General features: G+C 33.5%; 1 protein-coding gene across 1 annotated transcript in view; it reads right to left on the bottom strand.

The window, feature by feature from the left end:
- Nucleotides 1-24,805, bottom strand: part of LOC129223575 (blood vessel epicardial substance-like) — a 39,088-nt gene extending 14,283 nt beyond the window's left edge. Inside the window, exons 1-3 of the mRNA XM_054858073.1 lie at nt 24,738-24,805; nt 21,523-21,959; nt 11,275-11,420 (exon numbers count right to left, since the gene is read on the bottom strand). Coding sequence (XP_054714048.1) covers nt 11,275-11,420; nt 21,523-21,876 — 500 coding nt within the window. The 5' untranslated portion in view covers nt 21,877-21,959; nt 24,738-24,805. The remainder of the gene's footprint in view (nt 1-11,274; nt 11,421-21,522; nt 21,960-24,737) is intronic.
- Between the last annotated feature and the right edge of the window lie 1,943 nt (nt 24,806-26,748).

The raw sequence follows: 26,748 nt of genomic DNA, 5'->3' as shown, positions 1-26,748 counted from the left end.
AAAAATGGGGGCGCAATATTACTTATTTTAATAAAAGTAGTGCAACTTTTAAGGCGAAAAAAATCTGAACGTTTAAAAACTCCCCCATGCACTTACCACTATCAAAATATATCTATCATTTAGAAAATTTGATTGGACTATTACAAATACAAATACAAATACAAAAGTGACGACCAGCAACAGGCTCTGGGCCCAGCTAGACTGGTCCTAGTCAATTTACAATCCCCAGTGAAGATCAATGGCCCTCTTAAAACTGTCTACTCCTTTGCTCATTACCACCTCTTCCGGTAAGCTGTTCCAAGGTTCCACTACCCTGCTAAAATAATAATTTTTCCTAATATCCATGTTAGCCTGAGATTTAAATAGCTTAAAACAATGACCTCTTGTCCTGTTTTCAGTGGTAAACTTTAGCCCCGTAACATCTTTCGTTTTAATAAATTTAAACAGCTGAATCATGTTCCCTCGGTCTCTTCTTTGCTCAAGACTGTACATTTTTAGCCTTCTAAGCCTGGAATCATAATCTAAGTGGGAAAGTCCACTTATTAGCCTTGTAGCCCGCCTTTGAACCCTTTCCAATACATTAATGTCTTTCTTAAGATAAGGAGACCAAAACTGAACAGCATACTCCATATAGGGTCTTACCAAACTTCTATATAAGGGCAGAAGAACTTCTTTAGATTTATTTGAAATAGATCTATTGATAAACCCAAGCATCTTATTGGCTTTGTTGCTAGCAATACTGCACTGTTGGCTAAACTTTAAATCCTGACTTATTAGGACCCCCAGATCAGTAACTTTGTCTGCCTGACTAATGACTGGACCTTGCAAATAATAACTTATACACTTATTTCCATGCCCTAAATGTAGCACTTGACATTTCCCAACATTAACAGCCATACCCCATTTATCAGCCCACTCCGTAATATGATCTAGATCCTCTTGCAGCTGATTTGCTTGTTCTTCATTTTCTACAGTCCCCATAACTTTGACATCATCAGCAAAACAATTCATGTTCCCAGAAATATTTTTGTGAATATCGTTCATAAAGACAATGAACAAAACAGGCCCTAATACTGATCCTTGAGGAACCCCGCTTAAGACCTCACTCCAATTAGAATAATTTCCCCTTACAACTACTCTTTGTTTCCTTCCGGTCAGCCAATTTTTTACCCAAATGAAAGTTTTCCCTCCTATTCCTATATCAGCTAATTTGCTAAGTAGAGCAACATGAGGTACCTTATCGAAAGCTTTTTGAAAATCAATGTAAACAACATCTACAGGCTTCTTATTGTCCAAAGCCATGGTAACTTTGTCATAGAAATGTAATAAATTAGTTGCACAAGATTTACCTTTCCTGAAACCGTACTGAAAACTAGTCAATAGATTATTAGTCTCTAGAAAATTTACTATCTTAATTTTCATCAATGTTTCAAAAATTTTGCAAACCACCGAAGTTAGACTCACAGGTCTATAATTTCCCACACTCCCTTTAGACCCTTTCTTGAAGAGCGGTGTAATGTTAGCCAGCTTCCAGTCCTCTGGCACTGTCCCCGAATTATAAGAAGCATTGAAAATGTTTGCGATTACATCTGCTAATTCCTCTGCACATTCAACTAAAATTTTCGGATAAATATTATCTGGCCCCGGAGCCGGTTACAATGTAGAAAGAGCAATTTCAACGACTTAAAAAACATTGAAAAATAGCTTCCTAACTGAAAAGCTTATCGACATGTGGCTCAGTCTGAATTACTGTATAATAGTTTTAAAACCTTGTAGTTTTGTTAAGTTTAAACCTTTTCTATTGATATTTTACGAGGAAAGAGAAAAGATGTTTTAATAAAACAATACATAAAAGAATTGTGTTTTCTATCTTTTGAAAAAAAAAAATCTATTCCTTAAGTTCAAGCGAAACAACTACAGTAATTTCTCAATTATGTGTCGGCATTAGCAGTGATTTTTTTTTTGGGGGGGGGGGAGTATATTTGAGGAAATGCATCTTGTTGTTTGGGTGAACACATTAAAAGAAAAGTGACACGAAACAAATTTAACATTACATTTTCAATATTTTTACCATATAAAGCCAAATATTTTGGACAACGGCGACCCCCCCCCCCCCCCCCCCCCCCCGCTACAACTGTGGGCATAAGAGACCGACAGACCAGTAAATGCGTAAAGTGATAGAGACATACAAATGAACATCGTTATTTTAGATCAATTCAAAATCAAGTAAATAAAAGAGAAAAAAAGGGGCAAGAAATGCCTTTTTGTTCTTCAAAGCTGCTTTTGCTGGCTTTCGAGATTTTAAATTGTTCTATTATGTTTTCGTTGTCCTGTGTTTGAACTTGAACAGTTTTGCAACTTTCATTTTGAATGAAATCGGTAATGTAACTCAATGGATCATTTTTGGAATCGGCAACGTTTAATACCAATAAATTCAGTTAAAACAAACTCTGTTAAAAAGCCTGAAAATGAAGTTTACTACTTTAAACACCGGCAAATCGTCATCTTGCAAAACATTTGATTTTCTTTGTGTTGCAATTTGCAACCTAATTTCAGTACTAGGATAAAAATGTCAGATAACTTATTTTGGAAATTTTATATGCAAAGCTATACTCACTCCCTTTTTTGACAGACGGTGTCAGGTTTTCCTCCTCCTTTGTTAGAGATTGTTTTTGAAATACAAATATTTCGGAAAAGGGAGTGACAAAAAAAAAAAAAAAAAGTACAGTAAAGTTTTTGCGACACATGAGTGAGGGATATCTTTGAACCAGTGGCGTATAATGGAAGTTTAATTACTTTGACTTTTCTACTTTTTGTTGGGACTTTCGAAATTGGTTTACAGCTCAGGTATAGACATAAAAGTGACGCACAAGCGAGACATTATTGTATATTAATCAGGGTTGCGCATTCCCACCAACGATCTCAAATACTATGAGGTATAACGGCAATGTGAAGTACAAATAAAAAGAGTACAGAATACACGTGTTTCGGGGTTTCCAGGAACGCCTTTTTCAATTCAAAGGTGTGAGCTTCTAGATGTTAAGACATATAGAGTTCTTCCTCCTCGGGAACTCAATCATTCGTTTTTTTACCGCCCCCATCCATTGTTTAATCTCGTTTAATTTCGTAGTTTTCTCGTTACAAAATCGTTTCCTGATGACTGGATGCAGTGCAACTGATGCGTCTCTTTTCCTTTCAAGCAATCACATTTTTTTTCTCTTGATCACCATTTTTTAATTGCTTTCTCTCTTTCGTTGAATTTTCTCTTTTCAAAACCGTTTGACTGACGGCTGGATCAGTGGCGGATTGGTTGAAAAAAATCGGCCCTGGCATTAGGAGGTGTAGCGGCCCCATAGCTCTTATAGATATTAAATTTTACCTAATGATTGGGATAGCACTTAAATATGAGAAAATTATTCTTAACAACTAAATATGTTTTATTTAAACAAAATTTAACAGATATGAACACTTCTGCGCTTTAATGGTGAATAAATTGATACAGTATTAGCTAAACCTTATTTTGGGGGAAAATTGTGATTGTAATTGTCCATTTAAGTAATTTTATAATGCCCGGAACTAGATTCAAAATTTCCTTAATAATAACACTGCTTGGCATGTATGTCCTTTTCTGCAGTCATAACAAGTAACTTAATTGCCCTGCCCTGTTATATGAAACTAATCTAGCTATGTTCATGGGGGAAAGACTAGGGCCGTCTTAGAACGTGATGGGTCCCTCGACACAAACATACATTACTGGACCCTGTCATAAACAATCCCTTTTTTATACTGCTATATCCTGACGACCCCCAGACTCGATGCGAGGTCAAAAACCTGGTGGGAGGGGTCGGGTACGAGTTTGGCAGCACCTTAATATTTTTGCAAACGCATGTATCAATACAAAGAGCGAGTGAGAGAGTGGACTTAGCTTTCTGGCTTTTGGGAGTCATTAAAGTATTAGCAATATAAACTTAATTGAAAGATTAACATTGAGTCTGAAATAGGGGGGTCCGGGGACCTCTCCCCCGGAAAATTTTCAAAATTGTAGTCTTAAAAACTCAATTTTAGACAATATTTGGTGATATTAGGGGAGCGTAGGTTCAGGGTTTCTCCTGCTGCAATTTTCCAGAAGTGAAAATCCAAAAACAGAATTTTAAATAATCTTCGAGTAAATGGTATGAAGAGCGGTTCCGGGGGCTCTCCTATGAAATTTTTAAAAATATATTAGCTCTGAAAACGCAGTTTTAGAAGATCTTTGGTGATTTTGATTCGAGATAGATTCCAAGACCATCCATCAGAAAATTTTCAAATTGAAGTCTTAAAAGCCTTTTTTTGGTAAAGACTAGGACACCGGCAGTTACTCGAAAATTAAGTTCCAAAAACGAAATTTTTGCTGACCTTCAGTGATGTTAGGAAAAGGAGTTTTCATGAGGCTCCTCCCGAAAATTTTTCGAAATTGATGCACTAAAAACGAGATTGAAAACTTTCTTCATTGATGATATGCTGAGAGAGAGGAGGAGACGGGGCACTTTCCCAGAAAATTTTTGATACTGTTAATTTAAGAACACAGTTTTAGACCATCTTTGGGAATGTTAAAAAAAATGGGAGAGGTTCGCGTACTTTCCTCCAGCAAATTTTCGAAACTGGATGCTCCTCAATGGTATTTTAAGATTGCATATTTTTAAATAATTTTACGGAAAAAAATATTTTGTCACTTTTATTCCAATTGTTGAAAACAGGGTCGCCGAGAGCAAAAGCGGATCCGGGAAAAAAAATGACAAAGGTCCATTTTTTCACAAGCCTCCTTCTACACCTTTCACCATTAGGATATTTTACCCTCTGCACGAGTTCAATTCCGAGCCGGGCCCCTATTCTTCAACTAAGCTGACATGACCTCACGTCGGCCCTTGTTGTAAGTTGCATTTTATAGCAATTGTGAATTGTCATTTATAAATAAAAGCGTCCAAAAATATTTTAACTTTTTTCAACCGATAAGGTTTCCTTTTTTTTTTTTTTTAAATGTATTCATTTATTTTTTATTATACCACTAAAAATATATTGGCAGCCCCAAAGTCCGACTAACTAAAAGTGAGGCCCTAGGCCCACATTAATTTGGAGGACCCCTGAAGACTATACAGTGTTTGATTTACATTTTTAAAGTACGAATGCACTTTTGGAGGTCTCTTTGTCTAATCACACAACTATGTATAAATCCCTTATGTGCATTTATGAATCCTCTTTGGGCCCCCTCATAATCGTGACCAAGTAAATTCGTTACTGGCAGAATGATTAAAAATTCCCTTTTAAAGAAATTTTTTTCCAATTAATAAGTCATAATTTTTTATTTTTTAAAAATACATGTATTTTTCTAATACATGCCTAATTATTTAAAAAATATGGGGCTCCTTAAGAACATGGGGCCCCAGGCCTAGGCCTAGTTGGGCAGCCCCATTTCAGAACCCCCCCCCCTCACCCTCTTGTTGTGACGGCCCTATCTCCTTCCACCCGCAAGCTTTAGCCCATGCGTAAAGAGGAGCTGAGGCTGTGTTTTGCGAACTTGCGTTTTTCTAAACACATGCGCGTAAAATTTACATTTTGCTGTTATAGACAGGCCCGAAAGACTTTGCTGCTAGTTGATCGGCCCCAAGCATGACCGGCCCACCGGGCAGATGCCCGGTTGCCCGCCGACTGTATCCGCCACTGGGCTGGATGTAATACAACTGATTCGTCCCTCTTCCTTCCAAGCAACTCAATGATTTAATTCCTGACCACCATTTTTCAGTTGTTCCCTCTCTTTCATTGAGTTTTCTCTTTTCAAAACCATTTGACTGTTGGCTGGATGTAATGCAACTGAACTTTTCCTCCCAAGCAACTCGATCATTTAGTTTTGAAAGACCAAGAAAAATTGAATAATATGAAGACAAAACACACTGAAATCAAAATGACACATCAAATTTCAGTTTGCAAGGATTTTATCATTTTGTATTAAATGCATAATTCAAAACCAGTCATTGTATTTTTTCATTAAATCACCAATTTCATGAAAATTCATTTGCAAAAAATACAATTGATAAATATTTATATCGCCTTTTGCCCTTTGATCAGAAAAAACTCCCCCGTAGCAAGTACCCTAACATGTATGGTAAAAGCTTACATTATTCATGAAGTGCAGATAGATTTAACTATATAAATATATTTTTAGAACTTGTAGCTGTATGTAAGACGATCAATAGAAAGGAAGTGAGAAAAATCGTCGTAAAAGCACCGAGACCCAAAAGTTCTTTGTACCAAGAACTTGTTTAAAGTAGAGCAAAGAATAACAAAAAAAATTCAAAATAGTATGGCTTCTACATTTCTGTTTTACTACTCGAATATTTTTACTCCGATGTATGAATGCTGAATTAAATGGTACACTTTTCTATTTCAGGTTTTTGTTTTAAGGTACACAAGAACGAGATTTTAATTGTTTCATTGAATGAAACACATTTTCGAAAGTAGCAAAGAAAGTTAAAACTGAGAGAAAAAAAAAAGAAAAGAAAAGAGACTTACATGAATCGGAGAAATTTATGCTTGACATTTATGCTGATTCTTCTTTGATTTTCGTTCGTCATCACTCCACCAGTGCTTTAACTGGAGGGAAACGTTGGAGAACGTCGTACGCCAAAATTTTAAAAATTAATCAAATTTGACTGTAAATTGGTTTAAAACTAACTTTTTTTCAAAAATAATAATAATAATAATAATAAATAAATAAATAAAATAACTGTCTGCTTTTTAAATTATAGCTGAAAAAAAATTTTTCTTTTCTTTCTTTTCCTGTTCTCTCTTTCTTCTTTCTTTCTTTCCCTTTTTTTTTTCAATTGGCGAAATCTGTCAATCATTACTTTTAGTAAATATAAAGAAGTGTGGTATCCTGAATGTTTTATTTTTTTCAACTATATACTATGTTCGCCACTGCTGGTTGCCCTTCTCGTTTTGTGTTTATATGCCTATCTTTCTGTGGGGCTCATCATATTTGTAATTCATCCGAGTTGAATTTTCATTTGTTTCTGTTTCCTCAAAAGTTATCCACTGAGCGCTTAGAAACGGGAATGAGCAGTGTTTTAAAACGAGTCGATTAAGTACCAGCAAAATATAATCGAATCTCACGAGGAAAATGTAATCAAAATTTGAAATAGTTTACTCAACTCTCTTTGCGGCAAAAAAAAATGCTCTTTTAGTAAAATACCGTTTTCATTCCAAAATTTCAATTAGAATGAATTCTCTATTAAATTCTCTCAAAATGTTAAGAACGTAGCTTCAGTGATTAGTTTAAATCTTTACTTATATTGCTATATGGACAGTTTTATAAATTCTGTACAAAATATAGGTGGTATTTAGTATCATTGAAAAAATAATATAATGATAGAGTGTATGTTTTTATTAGAAATTCTATTTTGTTTGAAAGAAATAGTTTTCTCAATACAGCATCTATTTTCATAAAATCAAAAAGTGGCCACTTTTTAATACGGATATTTCAAAAAAAAAAAAAAACATCATGACTTTAAAACTACAATAATCGTCTATACTCATTCTTAGCACGGATTATTATTTTACCATTCTCATTGTATTCTAAAAGTGCTTCAGGAAGAAGAAAAAAATTCGACTTTTATTCAAATTAAAATTTTTAGTTCAAATTTTAATCCTCAGCATTTTAATTCAAAATAAAGATCGGTGTGCTACTCTTGTTTTTCATCTCTCTCACTCTCCCCCCCTCTCTCTATAAGACTTCTTCAAAAAATAAATTTAAAATATAAAATAATGTATGGTGGTTACCAGTAAAGGAACACTTAAGCAGAACTTCATTTTAAGAAATTTTTGAAATCGTTTTTAACTGAAGCAGTTCATACGACGGCATGAAAAACATTTTTATTGATTTGTGTAACTTTTAAGAGAAACTGATGAGCTAGAACGGACATACACAGTGTTTCCAGGTCATTTACTTTTGGGAATTTTGTGAAATGGACTCCAATCGATTCATCTGAGAAAAAACTTTTGAAACTTTATTTTTTGAAATAAACTATGAACTGTTCATTCACTGGGGAAGTGTTCAGTTATTGGTAGGTCTACCCTAATAGATTTTAACTCCAGAAGAAATAATTTTCGAAAAAGGTTAGCTAAATCGGTCTTTTGGAAAAGTAATGACTTTTGATTTTAAAAAAAAAAGTGTCACGCTGTTTTGGCGGTTTTTGCAGCATTTTATTAGACAATAATTATTACCATTAGGGCATTCAGTGTCTTAAATTAATGCTTTTTAATGAAATAATAATATCCTTCTATGCATGACCAACTTGTTAAAATCGTTTTCATTATTATCCAAGGTCAATAAAACACTAACTACGAAACAGAAGAATATCAAGTGCAGTCAATCAGCAATTTTTACTCTAGAAATCTGGAGAAACAAAAATATCCAACTTTTTTTTTAAACTGATGAGGTAGAAATAGATTTCAGTAATCTTGCTTCGCATTTGCGAAACGAAAATAAAATACTCAATGCACCGTTTTGTCTTCGATGATAGAAAAGGCTTACTTTTGATGCGATACCACTGGAATTAATATCGCGCAAAATACTATTAAAAAAGTTTTTTCAGGAAGTTTTCTCGATTAGTTTAAAAGCAATTTTGTTCTGAACAAATATGCCTTAGCCAGGTGCAGAAAAAACGAGCGTGGCATGAGGGAAAATGTGCGAGTTAAGTAACTGTTCAGAATGAAAAAAATAATAATAAAAGGCAGAGTTTCTCTTCTAGCAAGTGTCTTTACGAACCACAATTTTTCAATGTTAGTTTTAAGAAGAAATAGTAGGCCATTCCACAGAAATTCCGCCATTTTGTCCTACACGTGACATCTCTTTTGCGTCGAAAGTAATACTTAAAAGTTGTTCTAAACAGAGATTTTAAATTCCTCAGAAATCTACATACACGTGTGGTTTCTTGGTGGAAAATGTTTGCTTATTGCACATTTTGGAATCAAATGTTAGTCTGTCACGTGCGACAAAAAATGTCTGCTTTTTTCGTGGAATAGTCAGATTGGAAAGGCTATGAGATCTCAAAAAAATTCCTTAATCAACAAATTCAGTCTGACGTTTCGGCAAATTTGGAGACATCAAAGTGAAGTTGCATTTAAAAAACAAAATTATAATGATTCCACCCTTATATTTTATCATTCGGTAAAATTCGGAGTTTCATTCGGCGAATCAAAAATTTAAGTTCGGGGGCACTCGTAGGAATCACCCACACATTAATGAAGAAACCCGATTTTCTTCTTACCTTTACCTTTGGAATTCTTAGAATATTTTATGAGTTATTTTCCTGCTAGTTAAACACATAGTGAATCGTCATAGTTTTCCACCTTTTCTATCACTTTCACTAAAAGACCATTAAAAAACGTGTTCGTTTTAGAAGGGAACAAAATGCGTGTTATGCGATATATTACACCAAGCTTATTCAGAACGGAGATATCTTTTTAAAAATTTTGCTGAACGAAACTACTCCACCCGTTGCTTTGCGGTCATAAATAAGAAGTTTGAAAGTGGGCACGCGGCCAAATGGTTTCAGATAAGTATACAGGTGTGTGATACATTCAAGTGTTTCAAGAACTTTTACATTGTTTAAGATCAGAGAATGTTTTAATCGGACCTTTTTACTGTAAAAAGGGCAGATTACAATAGTAATTTGTTTCTTTTATCAATTCGACAATACCTATCGACTATGCTCGATTAATTGTTTTGAGTGCATGTAACTTTTTGGAAAAGGATTCACAATTAGAAATAATTTTCATCGAGAGTTACCAAATTAAAAGATGAAAGACAAAGCGTAACAGTGAAATTGAATATTACCGTAGAAGGACGTGTCAAGAGTTATGCAATGTTTAATAAAAAATATCAAAACAGTAGTATAGGAGTATTAACCGGCACGATTGATGAAGTAATGACTAATCGGTAAACGTTCAGTGTTCAATTAATCTTGAAGGGGGAATACATTTTTACCATTCTTGAAAAGTATACATGAAAAGAGTGCACATAAAATGATTTGAAGTTGATTTCACTCAAGGAAATATTGAACAATGGAAATATAATTAGGGGAAAGTATTTGAAGCAGCAACGAACTGAAAATGCGGAAAAAAAAGTGAACGATAATTGTCTAAGTTAATTTTCTGAGGAAAGTTGTTCGGAATTCAAAAAAAAAAAAAAAAAACCTGTTCCATGTGACTACATCAAAATTGTAGCACTAGCTATCTCTCTCTCGTTTAACTAAGTTATAAACTTTTTGAATGATGTTTTTTTAGTAGTTAAAATTAAATATACTTTTCTAAAAATAATCCTTTAATTTGTTCATTTATTCTGTCCAAGGAAAATCTTCCTCGGAGTTAAAGTAGACGCGTTGGCATGAATGGGATTAGTGACTCTTTGTCATTGGGGGCCATCTTGCGCCCGAAGTTTTTCACTCTCATGCGTTCTGTTCTAGCTGTCCATTCTTCAAAGCTTTGAAGGCCAGTTCAACAGAGCTTGAAATTCATGCAACACCATAACACGGATTCATAACGGTTGGACACAACACGGTGGATACTTAAGTTGACCATTTATTTTTTTCCCCTCAAAACGGGACAGTTGCCAGTTTTAGACATCAGCACGGATATACTTAGCATAGTAAAAGCAAGTTTTTTTTTGACCGACAAAAACAGAAATGAACACATAAAAAAGAATTGAAGTGATTTTTAAGCACTTTTATTACACTTGACATGTTTGTCAAGGAAAATTCTGAGGCCTGCTTTTGCTTATATCTCAGCAACTAGACCACTTAGAGTCTTCGGGATTTCACAAAATGATTTGCCACAACAGAATAGGTGCTGGGACAAGGGACAATTGACACAACTCTCTCAGTATTAGATTTCAGTGGAATGGGCCGCGAAACAATTCCGTTGAACATTTTTTTATAAACGAAATAGGGGAAAAAATCTTACTTTTGAAAGCCCTGAGTGTCAATAGCATGGCTTTCCTTTGGAACCACGTAAATTAATGAGGGCTATGGTTATAACTATGGTTTTTGGTAAAATTAAACTCCGGTCTTGTTACTCAGAGAAATATAACAAGTTTTGATCACTGTCCAGGGGAATGCGAAAGGAATTCCGTTACTAGTCTACTCTCATTTAAAGTATTCTGTCTTTGATCAGCATCTTTTTTTTAGTGATAATTAAACAGCCAATTTATCAGAAAATTTTTGAGAGGGAGAAATGACTTACTTTCCAGAAAGGAGGACGGAGAGTCTCTGTTCAGTGGTGGTGACCCCTTCCAGAGCGTAGTGCTCCCCCGTATCTAAAGGTTCGATGTGAGCATAACGGATCAGCTGACGAAACTGGTCCTTACCCACCTTCAGGGGTGCAAAAACCTGTCGAGAACAAAATATATTAGATGACAATGAATTTTCTAACAACATATCTTATATATTTCTGCCAACTGCGTTTACAACGTGTATACAACGCGAAGACTAAACACTAAGTATGGTTCCGTCTGTTCCGAACAAGTGGCATTTCTTGAAATCAAAGCTTTTATTGAATATATATACCATATACAAAAATACATTGCTACTATCTCCGTAGCTACAACTAACATAACTGCTAGTTGATCATCTTTCCAACACCAAATTTCCTTACTTTTGGTGTAGAGATAATTTGCATAATTCTGAGTTCATGGATTGCTGTGAAACATTTCAATTTGAATGTAAGAAAAAAATGCAAAAATGTAATTTCGAACATAAACTTAAGTCCAAAAAATCATAAGTTAAATATATAATGGGGTCGTTTCCAAAATTTTAAAAGTATTTTTTTCTGAAAGAGCATGCTTAAAAACATAGATTTGATTATTTTTTAAATAATTTGTTTAAGCTTAAGATTTTTAAAAACTTATAAATAATTTGTTTAAGTTTAATATTTTTGAAAACTTACTTAAATTGGCGCGCTTTTAATGCTTATGCTTCTGTCCGATGACATCACAAATGATGAAATGTCTATCTGTGTTGCCATTCACAGAGCAAAATATTTAATTCGCATCTTTACTCACGTGTATTGGCAACAATATGGTTTACAGCAATCGTAGAGCGCAATTTTAATTCGCTTCTTGATTATCATAACGTGAAATAGCGGTAGAAAGATGCGACAAAGGGTATCATTTGTGCCGTCAACAAAACAGCGACTTGTTTGAAAAATCAGACATTTTAAAAAATTAACTAAAAAATAATTGTTTGGAAATAAAAGTATTTTCTGGGTCCATGTTTTTTTTTTTTTTTTTTACTTATTCTATCAATTTCAGTGACAAAAAGGACTACTTTTGACTGAAGGAAACAACCCTATTCCAATGGATCTGGACTGTATTAATTAAGTAACTATAGTAAACTCCCAATTATCCGCGGGGCTGATTATTCGCGAGTCAATTAATAATCAGGAAACATATTTTCGCAGTAAAAAACGAATACCGATGGCTGTTTTTTTGTCGAAAAATTGAAAATTTAAACTCAGTTGTTTTATTTATTCATTTATTTAATGTACTTTCTTCATCGTGCATACATTTGTTTTTTATTGTTAAGTTCTGTTGTGCAAAAATACAAAACATTTTTACTTTACTAAAAAAAAAAAAAAATCACTGTTTGAAAGCATGATGCATCAATGCAGCTAAGTTTTCGAGGAAGCACAACTTTTACCTGATCAGTCCGTCATTTTTTCCTTTTTGCAGCATATCCGCGGTGTTAGAATTATTTAATTTGATTGTTTTTGCGTGCGTACATTTGAAAGTGAACACATTTACATATTCTTTCTTATATATTTAAAGTGAAAAGTATCACTGTAAACCGTGAACTGTAAAATTCTGAATTATGCAAATGTTGCGTACTTATAAGGTGAGGAAACTAGGTGTGTTTTTTTAGAAGGTTATGCCGTTAATTTTGTTAGCTACAAAGCTGGTAGCCATGAAATTCATGTTGTACATTATAACATACACTGCAAAAAAATAAACTGTTGTTTTTACAGTATAATACTGGCAGCTCACATTCCAAAGAAAAACTGTAAAATTTACAGTTCTAAACTGTAAAATTTGCAGTATTATACTGTCTTATAGCAGACTTTTACTGTGAAATTTACAGTGATAAACTGTAAAATTAGCAGTAATATACTGTCTTTTAATGGAAATGCCCTGTGAAATTAACAATGACTTACTGTAAAATTACCAGTAATATACTGTTTTTTAATGAAACTGCCCTGTAAAATTAACAGTATCAAACAGTAAAATTAGCAGTAATATACTGTTTTAGGAATGAATTGGCCTGTAAATTGAACAGAGATAGTATGTAAAATTAACAGTAATATACTGCTTTTTAATGAAATTGCCCTGCAAAATTAACAGTAACACTGTAAAGTTAGCAGTAATATGCTGCGAAATCAGCTGCACTGCTCCGTAAAAGCAGTAGTATACGGTTTTATAAATGATTTGTACAGTAAAATTAACAGCAGTAAACCATAAATTAAATAGTTATAAATTTTTATGCAAAAGAGTTTTCTCCCCTATTGTTGTCTCTTTTCATAGCCGAAATCACTGCTTTTACAGCTGAAGAACAATATAGAAAAGTAAAGCAATTGATTCTGTATGTACGTTGTAGAAATTAGCCTACATACGAAATCTGTTCCTTTTCTAAAGTTTTTCAACAACAAAAATGTTTTAGGCTATGAAAAGCAACAAGTAGAGAAATATAAAAGCATTTTACATAAAAATAATTAACTGCTGCTAAATATATGTTTTATTGATATTAATTTCATTGTACACAAAATAAATCAATGCCCGTCTTTATATTTTATAAACACCTCTTAAAGGAGGAAAAATGGTGCTTTTTCATTTCTACAAAAAACTTTTAGCTTTTATTGCCAACTTAAAAATTTACAAATAGAAGGAAATTGCAAGATATGGTCTGAAGCATTATTTTAAGAACAATTATAGCCTTTTCATAAAGCAAAACTTTTTGATCCATGAAGGTAGTAAAAATGAGAAGTTTTTTTATATATATAACTGAAAACACTACATCGTATCTTCACTGAAAGTACTTTTTTCACTTTCAGCATTATTGTAATGCTAAAATGAGCAGCATAACGTGGGAAATGTTTTACAGTATGCAATCCATTATACCTTTAAGTTTATTTTTAACTTCATACATACAATTCCTTGTATTTATTTTCCTTTTCTGGAAAAACAGATTATTTTCATGGTTTTCTTCTTTTTTTAATGTTATAAGTTGCACTTGTACCTACTTTATTTGAGAAATACTTCTAACAAACGTTATTTCACACCATATGTGCAGTATTCAGCATTTAGACTGCACAGAATGCTTTTTATTGTAAACTGAATAGTATTATAGATTAGATAATACTTGATATTATTAACCTTTTAAAGTTTACATAGATGAAAACAATAAATATGTGACAGTTCAGAATTCAGAGCTACTAAACATAAACAATTTTTCACTCGGTATAGTAAAATCTGTCAGGTTTATATAAAGTTTAACTTAATATTCTGTTATACTGTTTTCATGAGAAAAAAACAAAACATTCACACCATTAAAAATCGCCAAATTATTTTATTTCGTATACATTACCTATAAATACAGATTATTACAGTGAAATTGCAGAAATTCATTCAAAATCGAATGCAAATGCTTTCAAGGTCAACATTTTTACATCACGAACTTGATTCTTCTTTGTGACATCTTTGCCGACTTTGGAGCCATCATTAGGCCTTATATTATGAAAGCATCTGTCAAAATAAAAATTGTTAGAATCTCATAAAACTTTTAGAAACCAAAAAACATACATGGAAAAATCAAATTACGTCGGTATAAAAATACGCCCTAAAATGTTTAAAATTATGACTCTGAATGATCTGAAATTAAGGTTGCCTCGAGAGTTGTTTTTATTTTGAAACTGCTTAACATATACCTAAATTGTAATTGAACCGTTTATTTCAGGAACCAGTTAAGCGTAAATATGTTGTTTTAAGGAGAAAAAAAAAACTGTTTGGCAGCAATTTGCAAATTACGCATTTGTAACGGTAGTTATTAATGTCTACTTAAAGTAGATCTAATCTGGATACTTTACATAAGAACTCAGAAAAGAAAAAAAAAAGAAAATAATATCTTACATTTTATCTTCCATGCAAAGAAATACACTTATACTGGTTTTTGAAGTAAAATTAAAAAAAAAGTCCTTATAATTTTCGGTATTTTTGAAGGATTTCGTAATACATATGACACTGTTGATTAAGAATAATGTTTATTTTTTTCGATCGGATAACTGAAGTGATCAGGAGAATAAAAATCCTTCTATAAGTCAAGAATTCCAAGTTGTCCAAAATAGGAAAGCTAACATCTTGGCCTAAAGAAAAAAATAAAAATGTTTTAAAAATGATAAAACTTGTATCTAGTTTTTTCTTATAATAGGCTTCAGATTATCGGATTACAATATGTTTACTTCAAAACAATAATAAGGATGAGGTAGCGAAATATTTTTTAGGAAATGGAGCAAGGTTGATGTTTAAGAAAACCAATTGGGAAATATTGGGGTATTCCATTTAAAACAATGAATACTCTATCTAGCCTCTTTTAGTACCCCCCCACCCCCGAGTTGCTATAGTAGCACTGAAGGTCGTATATAGATGGTTTTTCTTTCCTTTTTTTGGTAATTCATATTCCTTTCCAACACTTGTTAAACAGCTCAAACTATGTTCAACTGATACCAGCTTCATCTTTTTCTTTGACAGCTTCCCATCGTTAGAAATCTGAATATAAAACAAAGTGTGCCAAAAATAATTATTTAGAACTCTGTCTGTACTTAATGTGAAATATTTTACTAAATTTTTAAAATATTTTTTTCATGCATTTTATATTCCGTAATTGTGTTATTATATTATTAAAATTTAATTTTTTGAAGCTTTTTTCTTAAGTACTAAGGAATCAAATAAAAGAGTCATTTGAGTTGAAATAAAATAATACCGTAAGAACGTTCTATCTTATATATCTCTTAATATTTAAGCATAATTTAAAATGTTTCATTTATATTCTATGTCTTTCAAAATGGGGAGGCCCCCCGCCCCGAACAGCTATCGATGTTCCCATTTAAGCCACCAGCGACTTTTTTTTAAGGGGCACTTCTTTTGAGAGGATTTAGACAATTTATCTTTAAGTTTTTCAGAGTTTACCTGAAATCTGGAAGAAACAATTCTATATTCCCAAAATCAAGATGGCTTAGTTAAAGTCAATTCAGTAAAAAATGAAAATCGGTCAGAAAAGTTGAAAGTTTTTAACAAAACAATAAATCATCAAACATGTCAAAAAAGAGTAAATCTGGTAGGGCCAGTTCTAATCATTGAGAAATTGTAAGTCCACATTTGGCCCGCCGTCTTTGTTGTAAACAATGCTACCCTTCTTGAAAATACTTTGCCAGAAGACCGCACCACTTTTAACTGTAGATTTAAACATGCTCACATTTACAAAATAACTGCTTTTTATTTATATTACAATAAAAATAATTTATAATTTTGTTTGATAAGTGTCACACAAGTCTGAATATGCGAAGAAAGTTTCATACGCTGTAATACACCGTACTTTTAGCATGCTGTTTCGGTGTCTTCGATTTTAATAACATGTAAAAACAAAGAATCAGTGTTTCAAAATTTACTGGAAAATTTAAAAAAAATAATGAAAGAAATGTACGTCTAATTTAGCTCTAGCAATAGAAATTTCTATATTCCGGTGATTCTTGAAGTGATATTATTCAACTACCCGTAAAATCTAATATTAAATTACAAATTAAAAAACTTCAGACTTAAATGAATTGTATGACCGATCACATTTCAATCAAAACAAAATAAAATTTAGTTTATCTTGTTCCAATACATAGTTCTTGATTGTAACATAGAACCTGACAACGGGTCACAAAAATCAGCTTCAGGGGCCCAATACGGCACGCAGACCGTAGAATAGGCTTCAGTGGCTAAGAACGCTCTAAAACTCAAAAGCATTGGTGATTACAAATTACATCCGAAAACACAAAAATATAAATGAAAAGTCATACTTCCGTTTTCGGTTGCCGGCATTCATGTCACAAAGTGAATCATCGCAACATCATTCAGACTAGAGGCTTCTTTGAAATTCCAAGCGGAACACAAATGCGAACTGCCATCTTGATAAAGACTGCCATTCAGTTCTGGTCACAAATTACGTAGTTCTTTACATTTGCACACCACTAAACTGAAAGAAATGATATTGCATTAGTGAATAAATTTAAATGAAGTAAATTCAGGCGGCTAGAATGAAATTTATAGTTTAAATTTTTCCGAAATACCTAACCGCAACCATATCACCGGGCATAAATTCAAAATGAAATCAACTACAATTGTTTTTTTTTTTCGTGCGCTGGAGTGACAGGAACAAAATATTCGCTAGCAAATACCCCCCTTCTTGGCAAGCCAGCACACGCAAAAAATGAAATATACTGTAAGAAATGAAAAAAATATATATATATTATAGGCCATCCGGTTGTGTGCACAAATTATAGCTTAAACATAATGGAATAATTGAAACATTTCAGAAAAAAAAAAAAAAAAAAAAAAACTCTAGAAAAATATGTCATTGCAGTTCAAGCTTTACGTAAATTTTCCCTACAGAAAGGTTTTGTGAAACAGTCAGCTAAAATTATTTTTAGTTTCTCAACAAATTTTATTTCAAATTCATTTTTGTCAATCGAATTCTTTAGGAAATGGTACCCCACATTAATCTGCTTAGTTCTGCAATTTTCTATTGCAGAACTAGAAAAATCGATCGCAACTAGATTGATTAATAGTACTCTGCACTGTGACAATCTAAAATTCTGAACTCTTTTCGTGGCTAATTCATTTAAACTTTTTTTGATCCACATAACTTCCTTAGATTGTTCACTAATTGAAATATACTCCGCTTCCATCGTTGACAGTGCTACGCATTTTTGTTTGAATGTACACCATATTATTCGTACCCTATCCAAAAACATTACAAGCGCCCCCCCCCCTTCCCCCGGCATTGGAATCCGGTCGTCGTGATTTGAGGCGTAATCTGTATCAGAATAACAATGATTTATTCAATTTGCAGACAAAATTTAGATTTCAGGGATCGTCAAACCCTTCAGTTGTCTCACAAATTTCCTCCTTTAAATCCGCATATAGATACGCATTGCAAACATCTGCTTGGAAATGGACCCAATGTAGCTTATACACAAAAATTGAAAAGAAAGCCTCAACCAAAAGAAAGGAAATTACTGGAGAGAACACTTGCGAAAAGTATCCCCCCCCCCCCCATAGCTGGTGGTTACCTAAAATTACTAGTCTGGCCTTGAAGCGCATTATTTCGTTCTTCTCATCTGTTCTGTTGCGTTTTGCCAATCTTCACTTTCTGGCGTTCTCAAACTTTGTTTCAAATGTGAAGGAATTACATCTTCGGAAATGTTAGCTTCTAGCTTACTTGAATTATCCCCCCTATCTTCATCAGAATCTGATACTTTTCTTGAATTATCATCACAAGTGAAATCAAAATATTTTGGGTCATATTCAATGTTATTTTCAGAACAATAAACCTCGACTTCGCGATTCGGACTTTAGAACCGTCGTGTCAATATATACTTTGCCTTGGTATTTCTTTAACCCATTTAATTCTCACAACATGCTATTTTATGATTTTCAGGATATTCTTCTTCTACTTCAGATTTACTCAGAAGTGAAAAAAAACTGTATATCTCTGTTTCCCGTTCCTGTTTTTTTTTCCCCCGCCCAGAATTTATTTTCATCGAATTAAACATTCAGAGTTTCTGGCACTTCGCTGTTTTCGGGATTCCAAATTTTATAACCTTTCGTATGAAACGCATATCCTACCATGACTACCTGTTTAGCTTTCATATCCAATTTGTTTATTTTCTGTTTTGGAATTCCAATATACGAAATACAGCCAAAAAACACGGGAGTGTTTAACAGATGACTCTCTTCCCTCAAATAGCTCAAAAAAGGTTTTGGTTTTTCTTTTTAAAACCGGTCTAGTCCGTAAGTAGTGGAAGCACATAGCTGCTTCGGCTCAAAACTGCTTAGGCAAACCCGATTCATTTAAAAGTGTCCTAATTCCATTCATTAATGTTGAGTTATAGTGTTCTATGACGCTACTTTGTTAACTGGAGGATTTGTTGGTTTTTTCGATTCTTATGCTTTGGTCGCTAAGGTAAATTTCAAACCGGGAGTTCAGAATTTCTTTTCCGTAATCGGATCTTTCCCGCAAATCTCTCTGTTCTTTTTTTGAAACCTGACAAAATATTCGAAAACCTCACTTTTTTGAAAAATTGTCTATTATTGTGAAAATAATCCCCCTCCATCTAAAGAACTCAACTGCTAAGGAACCCATCGCATTTAAATGCAAAAGATCTTACTCGGCTTTGGCTTGAATCTCCGTTACAGGTTTAAACGAAATTCCCCGATTTTTCCATTTTACACGGATAACACTCTGACATATTTTTACTTTTTATATGCAGTGAAAGACAGTGAAGTACAGAATCATACTTTTCAGTATTTATCATATAGTTTTTTTCTTCAGCATAAACACGTTGACGCCAAACTTTAAGACTCAAAGGGTTCTTAAAGTTAAAATGTAAGGAAACTGACGAGTTCAAGGTTACAAGAGTTTCAAATTCTACTGTAGTTCTCGAGCATCTACTTTTTTAAACGAGCATGTCCTTCAAGGTAAATAAAATATGACAAACAATGCATAATAATGTAAATTTTCTACTTTTAATTAAAAAGCTGTACTTTTGACGAGAACGCAACACTGCCTGATCAGAAATGAAAGGCTGAAAAATTTAAAATATAGCCAGGCACGGTCTGAACTTAAATATGCTGGGAAGGCGTATAATCTCAATTTGTCGAACGGAACTTACATATTTGTCGATTAATAAAATACTGGTGCATGCACACATTAAGTACGCACAATTAAGTACAATATCTAATGAAATTTGGACATTCGAGAATTCAAAAATTGCAACATTACAATTATGTCCCCAAATTTGCCGAATCGGCAAAGTTTTCCCAATATGGCGATTTTGGGGCGGTCATAGAGACTTCCCGTGACCTCCCATCGAGTGCCATTGACTATAGTTTCTAAAATTATTTTTAGGTTCACAAGTTTCAATGGTGCTAGTGCATTTTTCCTGAAGTAAAACTTTAATTTCCTACTGACGCAAATATAAAACTTTAAAAACACAAGGGTTTCGTGTTTGTATCTAAAAATGCTTATTTTTATTAGTTTTTTTTTTTTCAGTGCTTCATTGATGATTTTTTTAATTATTGTTATTTTAGTTTTGTTCGATAAGTATTAAAGCTGGTTCCAGATTTCAGAGAATTTTGAGTCGTTCAGACATCAGAGTACTGTATTTCCAGAGGGGCAAATTCTTCAACAAAAAATATCAGTAAACTTGATACTGTTTGCATGTCTCTCGGTTACGTTGTTATTTTATTTATTTACACTTTATTCATCGAATTATGTACAGGATATAAAAGTTACTTACGCTATAGCGTAAAGTTTAACAATAAAATATTTAAATACAAACTGTTAAATAATTTAAAACTGAACATAAGAAAGAAAAAGAACAAAGAAGAAAGAAGTCAATCGCGATACGCTAAAAATTTACTAGAAAACATAAGAATTTAAATTTTAAGTACTCACATCCTATATAACACAAAATATAATCGTAAACAAAGTCTAATGTTCTAATAACTTTAAATACGATCAAGAAGAATTGATTTATTTTTAAATCAAATTTGAATTTCAGAAAATGTTTAAAAACTATCATACGTGCAGTAAAATATTCAGGATCACAACAACTACTCGGACTTTTGCTGCAAAGCAATCGCTACAACTTAGCAACTAAAAGAAACTGCAAAGTCAACATCAACGAACATTGGAATACGAATTATGATTTCAAAATACACACTATTATTTTACATACATTATCGATAATAAAGAAAACTACATTTTGAGGAAAAGGGAATGAATAATATAACTATTACTTACCTTTAACTTGAATTACAGCTGATCAGTCCTGTCTCAGCACACACCCCAAAAATTACTAACATGGCTGTCGACACCTCGAATTCATTCGTTTATCTTCCCGTATGAAAAGAAACACCTTTTGCGCTATTTAAAACAGTTTTAGTTTTTCTCTGTTATTTAGCAAAGCAGTATTAAACTGTAGGAAAATACAGTATATTACTTTAAAAACAACAATTATTTTTTGCAGTGTACTCAATAAAAGATTTGTTTTTAAATAAGTGTCTTCTGATCTCAACAGACGAAAATTGTTATTTGGTTATCATGGTAAATGTAAGTTATAAATGCTATTAGCGGTACTATATTCTACAGATTTGTATTCCTACCCTTAAGTGCCTACCTTCAGATAAAGCTCTTGCAGCTCCGGGGCGATCCTAGGCGGCAGGTGACTGTAGGCGAGATAGGCAGCCTGCGCGCAGTTGGCCACGAGCAGGGTCGCATTCCAGGCCAGCACGTCCGGACTGGTGCAGGCGCGGCCGAAGGCGGCCCAGGCGCAGGCCGCCAGAAAGGAGAGCGCCATCAGCAGGCGCGAGGCGAAGGCGTAGATGGCGTGGCGGCGCGCCACCGGTACGGCCAGCGCTGCGGCCAGCAGGCAGTGCGCCGCCTGCAGGAGCAGGTGTCGGGTCTCGCCCCAGGGCTCGCAGCGGGTCAGCGGGGGCGCAGGGGCGGAGTCGTTGCCGAAGTGGGGCTGCATCTGGAGGGCCGAGACGCCATCGGGCGACCGGGAGGGGGGTCGCTCTCAGCCGTCGAGGACCCTCCGCATCTCGAGCCGTCAACCTGCGGAGAGACAAAACAAAAATAGGCCTTGAAGCAATGGTTTTCAGCCGATGGTACGCAGTTAACTACCCGAAAGTACAAAAAAATGAGCTGATGTGTGCATCACATGATTTCCTTTTACTCCAATTTAATGTCATTTCCCCATTACTGGCAATTTTAATATATCACCAAAAGTGGCTAAATTGAAACTGATTTTTAAAAAAAACGGCAAATTTGTCACCAAGTTGGCGACCAAAAGACTGGCGATATATCGCCAAGTGACCGCCAAATTATAACACCACTTGAGTTTACATCGAAGTTAACAATGATTCCCCCCCCCCAAAAGGGGCAAAAAACCCCTTTAGAAACACTCGAATGCAACCAAAAGGGGAGGTGCACAACTAGACCCCACTAGGAGTCTACGTACCAAATTTCAACTTTCTAGGACTTACCGTTCTTGAGTTATGCGACATACATACGCATATCCGCACATACATACATACGTACATACAGACGTCACGAGAAAATTCGTTGTAATTAACTCGGGAATCGTCATTCGGAGACACGCGAAATATCGTGTATATTTCGCGTGTCTATACGTTTTTAGGCACCTATCCACGTGTGGTCGAGTCGAAAAAAAACTCAATATTCATTCGGGGGTGAGTAAAATGGAAATTAAGATCGATTTTTGAGTGAAAATTTTTTTGCGAATACAAGACTTCCTTTTTTGTAAAAGGAAGTAAAAACTGCATTGAAAATGCTAGAATTAAACTGCGACATGAATTTGGTAGGAGTTATATCGTGCGATCCTAGACTGAAACAAAATTATTGAAGTACTTTGTTACTTTACTTCTGGACTACATAGTATTGAAGAAGAACTATAAGACATAGCCGTAGAGTAATTTCTGGGATTTGCGACAGCTTACTCAGCACAAAAAGAGTGTTTTCTAGTTCAAATTACCTGAAGAGCAATTGCAAAGCATAATTGTTGCCCAATTGCAAAGAGCAATTGCCCAGTGTTGAAGGCTATTTGATCAAGGTAGAGTCAAACATTGATGAACTTTATCGACAAAAACAAACCAACGTCTCCATTAATTATTTCATCTGCCTTGTAAAAATGTATGTCTAATGATAACTTTTTAATAAAATGTTCATTAAGATGAACTTTTTACAGCTGCTCAAGAATTTGCAGTAAGAGCACGAAAATTCCCATATTAATTGCTCCTCAGGCTATTCGTTTTTTTTTTTTTTTTTTTTTTAACTTTCTTCTTTATTCACTACATTGAAAAAAAAAAAAAGTTCTATTCCTGAAATGTTCTCAATTTTGACACATTTTTAAGTTTAACGGTCTTGGCAGACATCCGAACCGTCGATCGAATTCTCCTCCAAACTGTAATTTTCTTTTTCCTCTATTTACTACGTGTGCTCTGGTACGTGCTCTGGTACGTATCCATCAAAGAATCATTTAGCGAAATACTGCTCATATTCATTACATTACGTAACATATGACTAAATTATTATCATTATTCAAAAGTTTTACAATGTATCAGAATCACGAGTTGGAAACATTTTAACTTTCGCGATAATTACGTTGCTGTGAAATATTGAGCTAATTGCTCTCTAAAGATTGTTTTAGTTGATGATTTAGACAAAAAACTTATTTTGCTGAATTTTGAAATAAGTTGATGATAAGTAATAACAGTAACTGACAACCACACCAATTTGATTAACCGGAACTTAATGAACTTCGCAAACTTTCATGCCAGTAACACTTATTTTATCACACAACTACAGTAGTTAAACAAATGTGTATTTTAGTATAAATCCATTAATAATTACTCTTCTTAAATGTTGTAGATAAGGTCATTTTTCAATGTAGATATCACAATAATGAATCGAACATAAACTTCAACTTTAAACAAAAGGTTATCATTATTCAACTTTTCGTTCCCATTTCATGTCTTTCGCGAGCAAAAGAATAATATTCTTGGAATGAATCACAGAATTTTACTCTCGCCCGAAAGAAATCACTTATATATTTTTCGTTCTCTAACAGTTCTTATTTATTTCTCAAAGCACGAATAAAAAAACGCCGAAATGCTAATATTGTTCAAATACGGCGAGTTCAATCTGTGTTTATGGCTCAGAAATTTGATGAATGCTATGTTGAATCTAGTGGCAGCATAGTTGGTACAGATTGCAGAGAAATGTGTTTATTCTCTAGGAAGAAAACTCGATTTCTTGTCGAAAAGATTCGTGTTATACTTCAAGAGAATTTCTATATGTATGCATTGAATTTATATGTAATGGTTTTTTTTATTGTAATTCTCAACCTTTGATATTTTTGTAGTAAAATTTATTTGAATTTCAGAGATGAAATAACTTTAAGGCATAGAAAAAAGCATATAAATGACCTTTCGTACATCCAGAAGTATCCGTAAAAGTTGCATTTTGCAATTTGTTCTATGATTTCAATCTAATTTTTGTTAGACAAATGTTTCTTTCACAATAAGAATTGTTTTTGTTTTAAAAAATCGGTTGTTAAAATAATAAACTAAACTTTTGATTCCTCTTTTAAAACAGAACAGGGATTCTCAAAAAAAAAAAAAGGAATCACAGGAACAAATGAGAAGATAGAAGAGTTATGAGCTAGGGAGTGCGTCAATCATACCATATCACTAAATTAATACAGTTCTAAAAGTTCCAGAAAAATATTCATTAAAAAATTCCATCTTAAATCATACTTTTCTTGTGTCAGCTTTTTTCAAAGAAATATAGAGTTAAACAAAAGTATATTACCTTCTTGGAATCGCCTTCTGACGATTAAGAAAGAAATCATCCAAATCGGATTGTTCAGCAAAAATTTTAGTATGGTTTAAAAAAGGTGCATTCTGCTAATTTGATAACTTTCTCCTTTTAAAAGACGATTTAAAATGCTTTATTGCCTTCCCCCTACATTCACATGACAGAGTTAGTGGCGATCTGCAGTCAGTTAACGAGTTTGTTCCTTCTAAATGCTCTATTTTCTGTTGGATCAGCTTCAACTACTTTGGCTCGTTTTCTGACAAAACAATTAAATGGCCACAAAAGTAAATTTTGCAAGATGAATTGAACCCAACATTGCATCAGAGAGAAAGTTCCAGATGGTTTGATTTATGTGCAGAAACACAAACACTAACTTTTTACTTCCGTTTTCAAGCAAATTCTTTTTGATGGTTGATGTGAACTTTCTTGATGAAAATATCCAAGGATAAAGCTCTCGTTAAGTTAAGAAAAGAAAAACGGAGCCATGCCAAAATCACCGAATTTTGCTGAATTGAAAACAACTTCTTTTACTTTAGTCGATGAAGCATTAACAGATTCGAAAATATCATAAATTTATCTCAAAGAGGAATTTTAAATTACTGTTAAGATTTTTTCACATAATCAGACTGATAAATTAATGTTTGCATTATAAGAAAGTTATCACCGAATTTTGCTAAATTGAAAACAACTTCTTTTACTTTAATCGGTAAAGCATTAACAGATTCGAAAACATCATAAATTTATCTCAAAGAGGAATTTTAAATTACTGTTAAGATTTTTTCACATAATCAGACTGATAAATTAATGTTTGCATTATAAGAAAGTTATCACCGAATTTTGCTGAATTGAAAACAACTTCTTTTACTTTAGTCGATGAAACATTAACATATTCGAAAATATCATAAATTTATCTCAAAGAGGAATTTTAAATTACTGTTAAGATTTTTTCACATAATCAGACTGATAAATTAATGTTTGCATTATAAGAAAATTATCACCGAATTTTGCTGAATCGAAAACAACTTCTTTTACTTTAGTCGATGAAGCATTAACAGATTCGAAAATATCATAAATTTATCTCAAAGAGGAATTTTAAATTACTGTTAAGATTTTTTCACATAATCAGACTGATAAATTAATGTTTGCATTATAAGAAAGTTATTACTGAATTTTGCTGAATTGAAAACAACTTCTTTTACTTTAGTCGATAAAGCATTAACAGATTCGAAAATATCATAAATTTATCTCAAAGAGGAATTTTAAATTACTGTTAAGATTTTTTCACATAATCAGACTGATAAATTAATGTTTGCATAATAAGAAAGTTATTTTATCAAGCATAACTTTGATGAATTCTCATGTAACGAAACCTTACTGTGCAGAGTTTCACGGAGAGATGCCTGGAATCAAATCAGTATTAATATTTAAAATATATATATATATATATATATTAATTTGAATTTTTGGCATCTTGAATTCAAATTATGTTTTTCGCAATCACGAGCGTGTGTGTGTATGAATGCGCGTGTGTTTGTGTAGGCGCATGTGTGTGAGTGCATGTGTGTGTATGTATGCATATGTGTGCGTGTTGTGTATGCAGTGCTGTGTGTGTACGCGCGTGTGTGTGTAGGCGTTCGTGTGTGTATGTAGGCATATGTTTTTGTGTCTGTGTGCAGGCATGAGTGTGTGTATGTGTGTGTAGGCGTGTGTGTGTATATGTTTGTGTATGTGTGTAGGTGTATTTATGTGTGTGTATGTGCTTGTGTGTGTGTGTAGGAGTGTGTATGTATGCGTGTGTAGTATACGGATTCAACCTGGAGACGGTTTTCGCTATAGGAGCAGCATCGTGAGGATCCAGTCGACGGTGATGCTGCAGAGGGTGCTGGTGGGAAAATGAATTGATAGCACATCAAAACAGTCAAATGAAAGCAATAAGCAATCGTGATTGCTCAAAAAAAAAAAAAAAAAAAAAAAAAAAAAAAAGGTCATTCACGTGTAAGAAAGA

This window comes from Uloborus diversus, chromosome 1, assembly GCF_026930045.1.
Source record: "Uloborus diversus isolate 005 chromosome 1, Udiv.v.3.1, whole genome shotgun sequence".
NCBI lineage: Eukaryota > Metazoa > Arthropoda > Arachnida > Araneae > Uloboridae > Uloborus > Uloborus diversus.
Note: the sequence above shows the minus strand (reverse complement) of the source record. Positions and strands in the feature narration are given on the sequence as shown.